Genomic DNA, 17,555 nt, shown 5'->3' on the forward strand with positions numbered 1-17,555 from the left:
ATTTCTTCCTTCACTTCAGTCATCATAGATCTGACTGTTTCATTTCCCTTTATCTAATCCTGGGCCTTTGTAATAAGGGTCCTTCCATTCTAACCATGTCCAGTAGGAGCTATGAGACAGACCATCCCTCTGTAATGTATGACCACAGTTCTGTGACCCTATTCCATCATCCATTTGATTTCAAAAACCACTTGATGGCAATTATTTTTTGTTTTTTTTCAGTCATGTAACTACCTAAAATAGTTTTTGTTGGCTTAAGAGCAGAGCTAATTTTTTACAACACTTACTCTGTGTTTGGAATGCATTATTTCGGTGTATCAATGGGTTAGTCTACTTAGGCTGCTCTTATCACCCCAAAGCCCAACTGTTAACATCCACACTATTAAAGATTTCCACACCTCTGCTGTTGTCTGCCATTGTCGAGTAGAATGTGGCGGATGACCGAGAACGAGAGACCTAATTCGCCAAAGGAAACAGATCACCTCCAGAAAGCAAGCCTTGCAAAGCTCACCTACCTTGTTTCTTTGATTCTGAGATTCCATTCATCATAAGAGGCCCCATCAAGTATACAATTGTTATCTTTGGAGTGGTGATGAACACTACTACACTAAAGTTATAATTTGAGTATAGGACTTACCGTATTACAGAATAATGAAATTTTGAAAAAGGATTTATCTTGTAATAGAGGGAATACGGCATGGTAAGGATGGTGATATTTTACTAATCCTTTGGAATGGATGTGGAGTGGTGTGGTTGGGTGTGTATGTAGAGAGACACACTGGAAGCAGACAATTAGGAAGTATATATGGTACATAGGCTTCACTTGAGACAACCATTAGTCATTACTAAGTGGGATGAGGTGATAAAGTGATAGGGAGAGGCTGCTGGGTGTGTCTACAAGTGCTACACTAGGTAGGGAGGTTAGGCAAGGTCTCTTGGAGGAGACGGGATTTGAGCTGAGACCTGAATAAAACAAAGATGTATATCAGTCCCTGGAGAAGGACATCATGCTTGGTAAAGTAGAGGGTCAGCGAAAAAGAGGAAGGCACTCAATGAGGTGGATTGACACAGTGGCTTCAACAGTGGGCTCAAGGATAACAACGATTGTGAGGATGGCGCAGGACCCAGCAGGGCAGTGTTTTCTTCTGTTGTACATGGGGTCACTGTGTCAGAACCGACTCAATGGCACCTAACAACAACAGCAGTATAAATTTTAAAATTTCTTTTAATATATGTAATCTAGAATTTCTATTTGTTTTGAGTGAAGGAGGGGCTCCTATTCCGTTAGGCCTACCCACAATGACTGGAAATCTGTCAGAGATCTAAGAAGGAGAAAGAAAAACATTGACATCTTTAGCTAAAAAAGACATAACATCCTTGCCACTTAGATATAGAATTACAAATTACAGAAATGTCCTGGGTTTCTAGGTATATGACTAAATTCTGTGCAATATTTTGACCTCAGGTGTGGAAAGTGGTTTTGACTATTGAATCCAGGAGTCGCCATTGATGCTGAGATGTCCTGAAGTCAAAGTTGAGACCAGACCTGGAGGATTCCATCCTCCAAAACTCAGTAATGGTTGTTAAGCACACATATCCTCGATGATGTGATCAAAATTACCAGTTATTATTTCTAGGCTCAAAATCTGTGTATTGCTTTAATTTCCTCTTTCAACTGTTAAAAGTATTGCTGTTAAAAATAAAAAACGGCATTTTTTAAAGTTTCATTTTATTGTAATTTAAGTGAAAATTTACAATTCAAGTTAGTCTCTAATACAAAAATTTATACATGCATTGTTATTTGACCCTAATTGCTCTGCCTAAACTTTGACTACACCTTTCCATCCCTGATTTCCTATGTCCATTCAACCAGCTCCTGACCCTCTCTGCCTTCTCATCTCACCTCCGCAAAGGAGCTGACCGTTTAGTCGCATGTATCTACTTGAGCTAAGAGGCACACTCTTCACGAGTATCATTTTATGTCCCATAGTCCAGTCTAATCTTTGTCTAAAGAGTTGGCCTCGGGAGTTGTTTTAGTGCTGGGTTGACAGAGAGTCTGGGGGCCGTGCTCTCTGGTGTTCCTCCATTCTCAGTCAGACCATTAAGTCTGGTGTTTTCACTAGAATTTGAGTTCTGCACCCCACTCTTCTCCTGCTCCAGCAGGAACTCTCTGTTGTGTTCCCCGTCAGGGCGGTCAGTGGTGGTAGCCGGGCACCATCTACTTCTTCTGGTCTCAGGCTGTTGCAGTCTCTGGTTTATGCGGCCCTTAAAAAAGCTGTATTTTGAATAGCTAATACAGCTTGTGTTACATTTGATTTCAACTTCACAAAACTTGTGCATTAGGCCAACAACAGCTGTTCTTGACTCGCTGAAGAATTTCTACACATTCTTCCAGAAGAAGTTTGACTCTTGGCCTTCCGGGCACTCTCTTCCTGTCTGTGGCTGGAACCCATCTCTAGTGCTCTGTGTTCTTCCAGCCCCACTTCACTACTCTCCCCAACCAACCCACACCCAAACTCACTCAACCCACACCCGCTCCCACCCACAGGCACACAGACAGCGGCATCAGCTTCACTGGCGTCTGTGGGCTTGTCTGGTGGACTAGGTGGGGGGGGCGGGGTTATTGCTCAGCCCTCAGGTCCTTGCCCAGCACTGTGCCCCAGCGCTGCACAGATAGACGCTGCTGTCCTCAGGGCTGCTGTTTTTCACAGTGAGGGTGGAGAAGGTGAAGTCTGGGTGGTTGATAGCAAACTTGTCCTTGGTAAACCCGCTCTCGTATGTGGCCTCTGAGCCCTGGTTCGCAGTTGCAATCAGTATCAAGCTCTGTCCTGGAGGCTGGTGATACCAGAACATTCTATTGACTTGGGTATCGACCTGACATTGGATCGTCACTGGGGTCCCGTGTTGACAGATATGCCTGCTTGGCTTTTGAGAGACGAGGACACCGAACGCAGAGCCTAGTTCCAGAGAGAGCAAGGAGACGCATGAGAGATCAAAATCTTCCATCCAAAATGCCCCACATCCCTTGACTGGTGGTCTGAGAGCCTCTGGAGAGAAACTGGTGCCTCCCACCCCTGGGCTCTGCAGTGCTGTGAACCCCAACTCCCCAAGCAACAAGGCTCGCACCTAGTCCCAGGAGAAGCAGCAGGAGACTCGGCATGTTTAGGCGGTGGTCCCCTCTCTCCCTTGCCCTGAGGGAAAGGGCTAAGAAGTCGAGTACCAGTTGGCCCTCCCTCCCACTTCCTGGTTCCTTTATGCTCTGTTCCCCTCCTTCAGCAAGGTGGTGAGTTTCTGCAGAACAGGCAAGAAATTGATCCACCCCCTAGTGGGGCAGCGTGGATCCTCACTTAGGATGCATCTGACTCCATCCATCACTTACTCATTCCCCTACCCACTGCTCATTACTGAGCACCATGGATGTGCCACCTTGGGGAAGACAGGCATGATGCATGCACTACTGACCTCGGAAAACCAAAGGTAGCATTTTGGAAAATGAGCAGGTCTTTTAACTCAGTATTCCAGCTTGTCTGCTTGTCATCATTGTTGTCCCATCGGCACAAGAGAAGTAAAGTATAAGCTGAACTCACTATTTCTCCCCCAACACACACTCCAGCACAGGCTCCTACTCCTGAATCCCCCTCCCAATTGATAGCATCCCCACTCTTGTTCTTGGCTCAGAGACGCATCCTCCTCACCTCCTTCCTCTCAGCTACCTTTTCTACCAGGTCACAACTTAAATGCATTGCATCTCTGCAGTGTCTCTCACATCTCTCCCTTCACTTCGGTTGTCACAGACCTAAGTGTTTCCTTTCTCCTTAGCTAATCCTGGGCCGTTGTAATAAGGGTCTTGCATTCTAATCCAGCCCAGTAGGAACTATGAGACAGACCATCCCTGTGTAATGTCAGAGCACTGTGACCCTTTTCCATCATCCAGTGAGTTCCCCTGTAACTACCTAAAATAGTTTGTTTTGGTTTAAGAGCTAAGCTAATTTTTTGGGACACTTACTCTGTGCTTGGAATGCATTATTTCAGTGTATCGATGGGTTAGGGTACTTAGGCTGCTAGTATCCCCCCAAAGCCCAACCATTAACGTCCACACTATTAAAGATTGCCTTTCCAGTTGCCTGTGCCGATCTGGAGTAGAAAGTTGTCGATGACAGAGAACGAGGGAGCTAATTCCCCAAAGGAAACCAAGCACCCCCAGAAAGCAAGCCTTGCAAAGCTCACCTACCTTATTTTTTTGATTCTGACATTCCATTCATTATAAGAAGCCCCGTATAGTATGTAACTGTTATATCAGGAGTGGTGATTAACACTACTACATTAAAGGTGTACTTTGATTATAGGATTTACCAATATTTCAGCATAAAATTGTGAAAAACAATTTACCGTATAAGGGAGGTAATGTTGCATGTTAGAGATGGTGATATTTCATATGGATATGGTGTGTGTGTGTGCGTGTGTGTGTGTGTGTGTGTGTGAAAGAGAAAGGCTTCTACGTTTATTGGAGGTGCCAGACTCAGTGGCTCAAGATAAATCCCACTTAGTAGAATTACCGGTAAAAGGTATAGCATATTCCATTTTTTCTTGACATATAGGGGTATGGCAAAATTTTCTTTTTGTCAAGTATACTAAACTTTTTACCAAAATATTTTTCTGTTGCATTATTCTTAAATCCTTCTGGAAATTAGCAAATTATCCGTATTCTTCACAAAATTCCACATTTTTCCTCCCTCATTGATCTTCTTTTTTTTCAAAACAGCAACAAAATCATTTGTCTCCCTTTTCATGTTTTTCAAACTGTAGCGGTCTCTCTAGATTTTTCTTTCACGAGAAGTCATAAACACTAAATTATCATATAATTTTCATGTATTATGTATGAGACATATTCTATCTGTTCAACAGATAGTAACTGACCCTTTTCTGCTTTTGGAATACAAAAGAAACGTTGTTGTTAGCTGATGTTGAGTCAGCCCTGACTCATGGTGACCCCATGTACAACAGAACAAAACACTGCCCAGTCCTGTGCCATCTTCATGATCATTGTATGCTTGAGTCCATTGCTGCCACCACTGTGTACTTTCAGTGCTTTGCAGCCTAGGGGGTCTCATCTTCCGGCACTATATTAGACAGTGTTCTATTTTTATCCTTAGGGTTTTCACTGGCTGATTTTCAGAAGTAGATCACCAGCCCTTTCTTCCAAGTCTCTCTTATTCTGGGAGGTCTGCTGAAACTTGTCCATCACGGGTGACCCTGCTGGTATTTGAAATACAGGGGGCATAGCTTCCAGCATCACAGCAATAGGCAAGTCTCCACAGGACCACTTGTCGGCAGGTGGTGGGGAGATAATTCAGTGCCCAAGAATTAGTGTTTTTGGAAGGAACAGACGTGTTAATACAAGTCAAGAGTTTAGAACTGTGCCCAGTGCATAACAAGCCACTCCCAAAGCATCCTAAGTGTTTATCCTTGTATCTCTACCACAAGAAACTCACACCTTTTCTCCCTTTGAAGTAGTTAACTCCAATCTCTTTCTCAGTACACATTTCAGCCCAAATCCTGCCTCTTGCATGGGAATACCTTTGACCATCTGCGTTGACCCCTCTTTGTCTGATCCCCTTCACCACCGAGTTAGTGTTTGTTTTTGTCCCACTCATAGCGACCCTTTTCACACTTCTTGCGCATGAGTTCTGGTATCTTAACTCGTGTTTAAGTTTCCAGAAGGAGAAATTACATCGTGCGCTAAGACATGTAAGACATGAAGGCACGTAGTGGAACAACAAATATTGTCTCAATAAAATATGTTCTATTTCTTTAAATCAAATAAGATTTATTTTTGAAATGGTACGTAGGTAGATTTAAAGTACCCTGACCAGAGCATGCTGGGACCTGCCTTGGAGACCTTCTTCTTTGATCCCCTGCTCACCTCGCTCCTGGACTTTGGAAGAGGCCTCCTGTGCCCAAAAGCTGCCCTCTTCCCTGCCTGCTGCCTCATCGTGGTTCCTAAGGAGGGACCCTGGTACGTGCACGGAGCTGCAGCCTCAGGTCCTCTGCATTGCCCGGCTCTGCAGACTGGGCCATTCATCACGAATATGAGAATTATTTCTTGGCTGTCCTTGGGTTATCTCCAATTCTAAAAAATTCTTCTTATACATAAAACTGTCATGAAGATATTTTAGGAACTATCAAAAGAATCCACCTAATTCTGCCTTCCATCAGGTCCCCTGTCACCTTGCTCCTGGGACCAGATGTGCAGGTACCTGGGTGACTCTGGCATCCTGGAGGTTGAGGGAGAAAGAACCAGAAGCTGGAGACCAGGCCATGGAAGGAGGCTGCTGCTGTCGTTGTGCAGACAGCACTGTGTCTGGAAGGGTCATTGCATCCGTGACTCACCTGTCTCCAGGGACAAAGTCTACCCAGCAGAAAGCCCAGAGCACTGTCTCTGGGTCCCCTGCACTCAGCCGAGGGGGTAATAACTAGGAGGGCAGCTCTGTTAAAGGGCCACCAGGGCACACCCCTTTGTCTCTCAGAGACAGTGGGGAGTGGGGGTCAGCCAGTCTATAGGGCATGGGTCACCTGAACTGCTCAGACTCTATACAGCCCCTCCTTCCTACGGCTATGTTTATCCCAAATCAGCTCAAGTCCCGCCTCTCATATGAACTTAATCCTGAATACTCTAGCGTGCATTGATTTACTTTTTCCCTTGAATTCCTCTACCTAAAAATTTAGCACTGAATCAAAATTTATTAGGCATACCTTTCCACGTGCCTGATTTCTCTTGTCAATAGCTTTGCAACCCCCTTGCAGTTTTGGATATTTTGTATTCTTTATGTTTCTTTCGTATTCCCAAAGCAGAAACAGGGTGAACTAATATTTGCTGACAGGATAGAATATGTTTCTTTCTTAAAAAACATGCAAAATTTCTTTCCAGTATGTTTCATTCTTAAAAACATACAAACTTTCTCTCCGAATGATTGTGGGGACAGATATAAAACTTAATCCATTGCCATCGAGAGGATTCTGACTCATAGCAAACCTACAGGACAGAGTAGAACTGCCCTATGGGGTTTCCAAGGCCGTAATCTTTACAGAAGCAGACTGCCACATCTTTCTTCCGCAGAGCTGCCAATGGGTTCAAATTGCTGACCATTTGATTAGCAACCAAGAGTTTAATTACTGTGCCACCAGGGCTGCTAAGTATTGGAGTTGCAATTTTTACAACTTTCTGCCTCATCTTTTACTCCTTCTCTGGCCAGAATTGCCATCTAAAACATCATTGACCAGTAAGAGAAACTGGAGAAAGATTTTTAACATTATATCTTTTAAATTGAGTGAACAGAATTCAATTTCAACAAGCATTCTCTTGAAACAGCAAGTGGAAATTAAAGTTGATCTGAAGAGTTTATAATCTGCTAGCGCCCTCTAGTGAAATATTGACAAAGAGCAAAGAGTTTGATAAAGCAGAGAAAGTGCTTCACAAGAGGGACTAGGATAGGAGAAGGTCCCTGGGGGGTGCAAATTCTCAGCTACTCTCAATTACTAGCCTAAAGTTTGGCGGTGTGAACTCACCCAGAGGCTTTGCAGAAGGAAGATCTGGCGATCCGCTTCCGTAAAGATTACAGCCATTGAAAACCCTACGGAGCACAGTTCTACTCTGACACACATGGGGGTTCCATGAGCCGGAGTCGACTTGCTAGCCATGGGTTTTAGGGTGGGAAAGGGAAGTAAACAGTAATGAACACAGACAGATCAGACCCCATCGTGGACACTGAGAAGTCGTCTTCTCCTGGTTGGGGTACAGCCTCGTGGACTTGGGTTAGAGACTATCCTTGAGGTGGGGCAGGGTAACTTCAGCGTGCCCTCTGGCTTGGCGAGGTGGTCAGCAGGGCCTGAAGGGCATCCCATGCTTGGCCTGCCAAGATGTGTGCCTGCAGGCTGGGTACCTCAGTGTCACCGTTTCTAACTGGTGAAGTGTGATGTGGGAGCCAGCACCGGCTTTTTGTTCAGAGAAGATGTGGCTGCATCTTGCTGTGGATTCGCTGCTGGCGCACAGGTACACAGAAGACTGGTTGGGGCTGGCCAACCCCAGGGTCAGGGAGAAGCCCCCCTTCGTCTTCCTGGAGACGCTGTACCCATCAAGGGCGTCTCCCTTCTCAGTACTGTCAACATCATATGAGCATGGATCAGCTGCAGCCCCAAAGCTGGGTCTTGTGGATACCAGAACATTCTGTCTTGTGCATTCCAGCAAAACTCTCTTCTCTGACCTTCTGACTGAGTATCTTGGGGTCTGGATTACTTGAGCACCCATGAGGCCTGTGAGAGGAGGAGAGGGAAGTGAGAAATGAGGCCACCAGGGAGTCTGGTGAGAGGACAGCCTGTGTCCAAGGCAAACATCAGAGGACAGGGGTTTGAGCCAACTCCCAGGACTCACCCACTCCCAGGAAACAAAAGGCCACGCCACAGAGGAGCCCGGCCCCCATGGCGGTGTTGAGGGTGAGTGAGTGCTCCCCAGCCCCAGGATGGGGTAGTTGTCTATGACATCATTGTCCCTGCTCAAGCCCATGTCCCTCAGCCTCCTCCAGATACTAGAGAGTGGAGGCACCTCTTTCCTCACAGGGGAGTCACTGTGAGTGTGTTCACCCATCGTGGTGACTGAGAGAGGGAGAGGTGCTGTTCACAGTGAAAAGCAGGCAGGTAGGCAAAGGCCAGGTCACGGGGCGGGGGGGTGGGGGGAGTCCTGCAGGACTTGTAAACTAACACAGTGGTGAGAAGGAGGCTGAGCTCATGCGAAGGCACCGAAAGGTTTTGAGCCGGATGGTTTGTGGGTGAGGGCTGGGCAAGGTTGCAGGCAGACAGGCCGTCCACCGGGAGGGGGTTAGAGGAATCCAGCTGGGAGGCAAGGTTTGCTCTCAGTAGTGTTCTAGGTGAGAAGTGAGGAATTTAGTCATCAGACGTGTGCAGGGCGTGGCCCTGGGCCAGGCGGGGAGGAGAGCGTCAGGGATGGTGACGATGACCCCGAGCAGCTGGGTGGGCATCTGGGTGTGTGCGGGGTGGGGGTGGGGGGCGAGATCGTTGGCAGGGAGGGGGAGAACAGGAGATATCAGATTAGTCAACAATCCAGAAGGTGCTATTCCACAGCCAGCGGTGGACCTGGGATGAGGGGCGACTGTGGTGAGAGTAACTGGGTGGAAAACGGGGCGTTCGGTCTGGGTGACCACGGCGCTGTGAGAGGAGAGGGGCTGCAGGGGGCGCTGAGCTAGAAAAGGCATCTCCACCTGCACAGACGCCACTCCCTTCGCGCGTCCTGCTTGAAGTCTGACCATCTCCTTGGCGCAGTGGGTGACAAGGCCTGGCCCGCAGGCTGCAGAGCCAGGGATGGGGGTGGGGGTGGGGAGATCTGCGGCGCAGGCCCCCCCGCTGGGGAGCCCCCTGGGGCGGAGCCTTGCTCCTCGGCCCCCTTTGTGCACAGGGAACAGCTGTCCCCGAGGCGCTGTGGCAAAACTGCTGGCGCAGAGGTACAAGGCTGTCTGGTTGGGGACGGCAGACTCCAGGGTCAGCAGAAAGCGCCCCTTCTCCTCTCGGGACACCCGGTACCCGTCAGGGAGATCCCCCCTCTGCACTATCTTCACGTTGATGGAGTAGTGGAGGAGCTGCAGCCCCCGGCCCGGGTCCTGCCTGTACCAGTACATGACTTCGTAATCCAGGTCCTGGGAGCAGGCCACCGTCAGACTGTCCCCGCTCTTGGCGATGCGGTGTCTCGGGGTCTGGCTCACCCCGGGCTCCGCGGGGCCTGGAGGGGACACAGGCCGGAGTCAGGGCCGGGGAGGGCGGACGCCGCAACCCCCAGCCGAGGGTGCCCTGGCCTAAGACTCACCTGTCCCAGGGACTCACCTGGCTGCAGGAGACAGAGGAGCGCGCAGGCGAGCGGCAGGGCGCGCATGGCGGGGTCCCCCGGTCGCCTTCGGGCTCTCGGCATCCGGCTCTGTCAGGTCCGCGTCCCCGCCCCTTCAGCATAGCAGTCAGGAGGGACTTCCCCTCTGCTCGGAGAAGGGCCTACAAGGCGGCACCGCCCCCCAGACCTGGTCCCCTTCCGCGCGTGTCGCGCCATCTCCTCTCGGATTCATCCACGCTCAGGAAAGGGGCAACCCGTCTGTATCGTGACTTTTTTCCACAGAAAAAGGTACACATACCTGATCACCGCTTAGGACAGTGAGCACATGAAATTCCCATGATTACTGATACCGCACTTTCCTGCCCGAGAAGCCCTGTCTCTGCAGAAAGAGTCTCCTTGGTTTGACATCAGTCTGTCGGCTGATAGATTGTCAGCACTGCACCCCTTTCAAGGAGTGTAATGCGTACAAGCTCAATCAAATGCTTGGGTTATCTCACTAGTCCATATCCAGTTCAAGAGGTCCCTGGGTTTGCGCTTGACTGCTAACCTGAAGGTTGGCCGTTCTAACCCACTCAGCAGCACAGTGCAAGAAAGGCCTGGTGATCTGCTTCCACAAAGGTGGCAGCCAAGAAAACCCTGTGGAGCAGTTCTACTCTGATCCACATGGGGTCGCCATGAATGGAAATCAACTCCATGGCAACTGTTTTTCTTTTTTTTTTTTAAAAAAAATTCTTCCTTCAGCTAATGTACTCTCCTCAGACACACAGCTTTGCCCAGCCTGTCCCTTTGACCCTGCTGCTGCCCTGATCTGGCAGAAAATGGGGCTGCTCACCTGAGTCCCCAGTATCCTTGCGTTGGGAGTGGGATGTTCCACCTTCCCACCTATCCTCCTAGAACCTTCCCTCTGAACCCTTCCACCCACGAAGACGGCATTCAGTAGTTTGGACAGGCTCATGTGTCCAAGCAAAGGGACTAGGATGAAGACCGAGCTTCTGAAAGGCCAGTTGCTGGGACGTCTCCCATGTTGCTTTGCATTTTATCACAGGGTGTTTCACCCTGCACTGTCCCATCTGCACCCTCTTTCCCTGGGCTCCTTCAGTGTTTGCTCCCAGCCTCATCCTTTGAGGCACTGCTCAGAGAACTTGCAGCCTCTCTCTTCCACCCATGCTGGCCGCAGGATCTAGACAAAATACTTACGCCTGCATCCACCCAGCAGAGGAACCCTTCCTTAAACATCCTTGCAGGAGAGCACGTGTTCCTTTCCTCTAAAAACAACAATTTCTGTTCTCTGGGTGAGCACAGATACAGACTGTAGAACTTCCCCCATTCTCTGAATTCTGCTTTCTTTATTCCAGGCCACACCTGGTCTGGGAAGTCCCTCTGTGCTCTGCATCTTCCTACACTCAAGATTAACCTCTGAAAGCCAGCACTTTGAGGGATTTGTACATTCAACTTTCTTTTAATTGATGATACAGAATTCAATTTCATTGAAATTTTTCTGAAATTTTATGTTTATATTAAGGAATATGAGGAACCCTGGTGGTGCAGTGGTTACACGCTTGGCTGCTAACCGAAAGGTCATCAGTTCAAACCCAACAGCTGCTCCGTGGGAGAAAGATACTGCAGTCTGCTTCTGTAAAAATTAAACCAAAAAACCAAACCCAATGCTGTAGAGTTGATTCCGACTCATAGCGACCTGATAGGACAGTGTAGAACTGCCCCATAGGGTTTCTAAGGCTGTAATCTTTGTGAAAGCCCACTGTCATATCTTTCTCCCTGAGAGAGGTTAGTGGGTTTGAACTGCCGACCTTTTGGTTAGCAGCTGAGCACTTTAACCACTGCGCCACCAGGGTTCCTTTCCGTAAAGATTACAACCTTGGAAACCCTCTGGGGCAGTTCAACTCTGTCTCTTAGGGTCTCTGTGAGTCAGACTCTGTAGGTTTGTTTTTTGTTAAGGAATATGCTGGTGCCCTGTAGTGGAATGTCCCCATCGTCCCAGAATTTGTTGCTGGTTGCCCTCGAATAGATTGATTCAGACCCCACGTGTGTCAGAGTACAGCTGTGCTTCCTAGGGTTTTCAATGGCTGATTTTTCGCAAATAAATCACCATGTCTTTCTTCTGAGGAGCGTCTGAGGACTCAAACCTTCAAACTTTCAGTTAGCAACTGAGCACATTAACCATTTGTACCACCAGGGACTCTGGTCAGCCCAGTAACGGCCTCCAAAGATGGCCAAGTCCGAATCCCAGAAACCCGTGACAATGTTAGGTCACATGACAAAGGACTAATTGCTGGCCTTGAGACGGAGAGATTCTTTCAGATTACCTAAGTGGGTCCAGTCTAATCACACAAGCTCCTGAAGTCAAAGAGGCTTTCCAAGCTGTGGTCAGAGGGAGCTGGGACTATGCAAGAAGCGTTGGAGTGATGTGACCTTGCTGGCTTTGAAGACAGAGGAAGGGTCTATGAGACAGGGAAACAGATTCTTCCTTAGAGCTTTCAGAAGAAACTCAGCCCGGCCAATACCTCGATGGTAGCCCAGTGCGACCCACGTTGGACTTCCGACCTGTAGAACCGTAAGATCATACATTTGTGTTGTTGTAAGTCATTAAGTAATTTGTTATGGCAGTAATCGGAAACTAATACAATCAACCAGACCAAAAACCTGTGTAAGGTGGAAAAGGTGTAAGAAAGGGCTTGAAACGGGAAAGCAAGGGAAAGGATGATACCTGAGGGCAGGTGGGCCTCGGTGTGTGTGTGTGTAGGGAGAGGGGGTTCTCTTTCCTCTGTTTCTTTACTTGACAGCAGAATTCAACTCCATGCACCTGTATCTAAAAACTGAAGTTTGTCTTGGAAAAAGTTCTCAATGTGTCAATGTCCTTAAGTCTAGTGGGATAGCAGCCAGGGACAAAGACTTCGATCCCAATAAGAGAGTGTCCTGGAGGGATGGAGTGGGAAAGGGCATAGGAACACTAACTAGGTCAGAGCACGGCTTCTGTATATCTTGCAAGGAGGCTCCATCTCCTTGTTGGGGCGAAAGCTCTCGAGGGCAGGTCCCCTTGTCCTTGGTCTTCCCTTTTTGTGCAGAGAGGATGTGGCTGTGTGTTGCTGTGCCTTCACTGCTGGCACAGAGGTACACAGCTGTCTGGCTGGGGCTGGTTGATGCCAAGGTCAGGGGGAAATTTTGTGTCTTGTCTCGAGAGACGCTATAGCCCTCAGTGACATCTCCATCTTCAATGCTGCCAGTCCCAGTCGAGTAATAGATCAGTTGAAGTCCATGACCTGGAACTTGCCGATACCAGTACATTACGAGGTGATTCATTTTCTGAGAACACTCTAGGGTCAGCTCCTTTCCTTTTCCTAAGACCCTGTGTCTTGGGAACTGAGTGACCACAGCATCCTCGGCGCCTGTGGGAGACAAAGGTGATCAAACAATGGCCGAGCTTGGAGTGAAGGAGGGGAAAGACTGACGCTACACTCATGAAGACATGTCTTTTACTGAGAGCCCCCGGGAGGCCTGTGACAAGGGCTCCTCACCTGCTCCCAGAAGACAGAGGACTACACAGCAGAGGAGCCTGGAGCCCATGGCGGGTCAGACGAGAAATACTGTCTATACCCTTCCCAGCTACTTCCTGGCCAGAAAGGCCACACCCCCCTCCCTCACTGCTTCAGGAAAGAGTTAAAACGCTCTTTTTAGACTTCACAGAACTTGATCTGTTTGCTTATCCAGGTAACACGACCAGTTATGCTGTTCTATTGAAGAATTAAAAAAACCAAAACAAACCTGTTCCTGTCGAGTCCATTCTGACTCATAGCAACCCTGCAGGACAGAGTAGAACTGTCCCATAGGGTTTCCAAGGAGCGCCTGCTAGATTCAAACTGCTGACCTTTTGGTTAGCTGCCATAACTCTTAACCACTGCCTCTATGAATTTTCCAGTTTCCTTTATATGATCTATCCTTTTTGATTTGATGGTTTTGCATCTCTTGAATTTTTAATAGCCCATTATGGCAAATGCTGGCAGTGCCCAAGGACCCCTGAGTGTTTTCTCTGAGCACGAATCTTGGAACTTTTTCCATTTTATTCCTTTACACCAACTTCCAACACCACTCTCAAAGTACTCTAGCCTCTTTAGCCAGTCGAGTGCCATTCATTTACATGGATGCTATAGAATCTCCACCTGCTTGCCCTATAAGGTTTGTGTCCTTTTGGAGTTGTCCTTTCTCTCTCCTTGGACTGTGATTTCTTAAGGGAGTGTAAAGGTATGGTAGAGGGAGCAGGGAAAAAATACCCCCACACACACACACGAGAAAACCAGGTAGGTGCCTAGGACATGTTCAGAGAGGGTTTAGATCTACCGCAGTATCTTGTCTATAAGAGGGTCTACCAGATGGACTTTGGTATGGACTACTTCTGATCCAGGAGCTTGTAGCAGCTCTCTCTCATAACTGATCTAGTAACTTCTTTGAAAAATGCTTGCCGTGGAGAAAAAAGGCATTTTAGGGAAATTATGGGAAGCTAATCACCTCTGATGCACCAAAGATCAAATATCCTTGATGTGGCTTTCTGTTAACATTATTCCAGGAAGATGTTTTCTCAAGCTCTAGGTCAACTGAGGATGTGGCTGAGCATTGCTGTAGATAAACTTTGAGCAAAGAAGTGCACAGATGTCTGCATGGTGCTAGAAGACTCCAGAGTCAGGAAGAAACCCTCCTCCTTCTCCCTGGAGATGCTGTATTCAACACTACTTGTTCAGTGTTGCTAGTATGAATGAGTGGTGGATCAGCTGTAGCTCCCACCCTGGGTCTTGGTCACACTAGAATATTCTGTCATGATCAAATCCTGCAGACATTCCAGAAAAGCTTCATTTCCTGTTCTTCTCTAGATATCTAGGTTCTGAATTGCTTTAACGTCCAGGGGGCCTGTGGGAGAAGGTTGCAAAAGTTGCAAGCAGGTCTACCAGGAAGCCCAATGTTACATCTATGAAAAAGAATGGTTCCTGTGCTGGAACCTAGAAATCCCAAGACTGGATTTTTCCATGTGCTTCATGATCTTACCCACTACCAGGAGACAGATGAAAGAAGGAATGGGTCTTCTCCCAGCTCTTGCCAGCCCATGGGTTGTTTGCCTGTGATATCACTGTCTCTGCCCACACTCATAATGCATAGCAATTACTCATTAAAGCTTAGCTTCCAAAATCGGTTAGCTAGTAGTACTGCTAAAAACTATTACTGCTACTAGCACCATCATTTACTGAGTCTTATTTTCCTGCTGGGGATTGTGTTAGGCAAGAAACCTCTGGAAGCCGAGTATAATTGACTCCATGTTATAGATTAGAAAACTATCGTCAGCGAGGTTCAGTAACTTGCCAAAACTAGAAACCTTCCAGATGAGTTTAATTCCAAAACCTCTACTTTCAACGGTTCATGATGAATTTTTCAAAAATTTTCTGCATTTTTTCTTTCTTTTTAAATGTGAATATGAACGGCTGAACAGGAGCTATTTTTTTATTATACAAATGCGATTTTATTTTTTAGGTACAAGAAGACAACGATCCATGAGGAAGTTTAAACACTGAATATGGAGGGAATTTGCATAGCTGAAAGGACAATAGATATATAAGAAATAGAAACATTAAAAAAAATTTGCTGTCAAGTCAGTTGCAATTCATGGTGACCCCATGTATTGCAGAGTAGAACCGTGCTCAATACCGTTTTCTTTCTTTCTTTCTTTTTTTTTTTTTGTAGAGCTAAATTTTCAGGCAGGGTTAGGATGTGTCAAGCCCTCACTGTATTCTGGGGTAGGGTGCTTACTGCCCACTGCTTTCTCAGTACCCCAGCCAACCCCACAGGTTAACATCCTGGATTATATTAATGAATTTCCTAACACTAAACTACCCTTACATTTGTGGAACAGTAAAGGAGGAACAAGTTGCTAGAACATGTTACAATATGGGTGAACCTTAAAAATACTATATAAATTTAAAGAAACCAGAAACAAAAGACTACATGCTATAATATACTGTTTATATGAAATTTCTTGAAAAGCCAAAATGATAGAGATAGACCATAGCTACATGGCTACCTGGAGTGGGTGCAGGGGTAGGAAATGACTGCTAAAGAATGGGATGGATCTGTTGGGGGTTGATGGAAATATTTTAAAACTAGATTGTGGTGGTGGTTATACAACTCAATAAATCACTAAAAGTCATTGAATTGTACCTTTACAATGAGTAATGTCCATTGTAAAGAATCTCAATAAAACCTAGTTATCCAGTGCTCCTATAAGAAAAATACCACAAGTGAATGGCTTTAACAAACAGTTTATTCTCTCACAGTTTAGGAGTTAGAAGTCCAAATTCAGGGTGCCAGCTCTGTGGGATGAGGCTTTCTCTCTCTGACAGCTCTGGTGGAAGGTCCTTGTCATCAATCATCATCTCTTGGTCTAGGCAGTTCTCAGTGCGGAGACTCCAGGTCCAAAGGATGTGCTCTGCTCCTGCCGCTACTTTCTTGGTGGTATGACGTTCTTTTGCTCTCTGCTCAGATTCTCTCTTTAATATCTCAGAAGAGATTAACTCAACATACATCCTAATCCTATGGAATGAGTCCTACCTCATTAACATAACTGCCTCTAATCCTGCCTCATTTACATCATAGAGGTTAGAATTTACAACACATAGGAAAATCACATTAGATCACAAAATGGTGGACAACTACACAACACTGGGAATCATGGCCTAGTCAAGTTGACACACATTTTTGGAGGACACAATTAAATCCATAACACCATGAAAAGTGAGCAATAGCTGATATTGTGTTAATAAAGCAAGATTTAGTTTTGCTCATATATAAGTGGTACCTGTTCAATTGAACATGTCACTTATCTCTTCATGCTGAGTCCCACAGTCCCCCCAACATTCTGTCCAGGGAGTATTCACCATCACCTGCACGAGGGTCAACATGAGCTCTCTCCTCCCTCAGTGTGTGGAGGAGTTCACTGCCTCAGCATCCACATCCCATCCAGTGGTACTCAGCAGGAATGATACCATCTGTGCCTGGAGACTTAGCTTTGCTTTGTTCCTGTCTGATTTATACTCAAAATGCCCCCAGGAAAATTATAAGCCCAAAGGGAGTATACCTTGGAAAAAAGGGGAAGCCTCCCATGCCACCATTTGGAGAACAGGACAGAACTGAACCAGCTCAAGACTCCTTGTGTGAGGACAGCAGTTAGTAAGACTCTACATCAGGAGTCAGCCCTGAAAACAAGATGTGTAGACCCAGAAGGTAGACGTTCTGCACATGCAAAGACCCAGATGAGTAAGACAGAGTGGACTTCTTAGAAAATTATTACAAGTTCACTATTGCTGGAGGGAAAAGGGCAGGGAGGAGGGAGTTGTCGATCAGACTAGAGTTCAGGAGTCCAGATCATGAATACATTTTGTGCCAGGTTAAGAAATTTAAACTTTATGTTGGATGTAAAGAAGCATTGAAGAATTGTGAGGGGATCAGTAGTATGGTCAGCTTTGTGTGTTATGTATATCTACGTATATCACTTTAGCGACAATGGAGAAATAACAACGGAAGGGGTAAGGGTTGAGTCCAAGAGGCAAGTGAGGGGGGTTCTTTAATCTTCCAGGCATGTGGTGAGGATACCCAACACCAGGAGATGAGG

At 46.8% G+C, this 17,555-nt stretch overlaps 2 gene segments (V, D, J or C); both read right to left on the reverse strand.

Annotated features, from left to right (window-relative positions):
- Nucleotides 1–2,194: 2,194 nt before the first annotated feature.
- Nucleotides 2,195–3,175, reverse strand: LOC111821629 (T-cell receptor beta chain V region YT35-like). The segment is given in 2 exon segments: nucleotides 2,195–2,957; nucleotides 3,127–3,175. Coding segments are annotated over 2 exon segments (357 nt in total).
- A 9,590-nt stretch (nucleotides 3,176–12,765) lies between these two features.
- On the reverse strand, nucleotides 12,766–13,675 carry LOC105756605 (T-cell receptor beta chain V region PHDS203-like). The segment is given in 3 exon segments: nucleotides 12,766–12,771; nucleotides 12,863–13,293; nucleotides 13,423–13,675. Coding segments are annotated over 3 exon segments (486 nt in total).
- Between the last annotated feature and the right edge of the window lie 3,880 nt (nucleotides 13,676–17,555).

This window comes from Trichechus manatus, unplaced genomic scaffold (assembly GCF_000243295.1).
Source record: "Trichechus manatus latirostris isolate Lorelei unplaced genomic scaffold, TriManLat1.0 scaffold00093, whole genome shotgun sequence".
Taxonomy (NCBI): domain Eukaryota; kingdom Metazoa; phylum Chordata; class Mammalia; order Sirenia; family Trichechidae; genus Trichechus; species Trichechus manatus.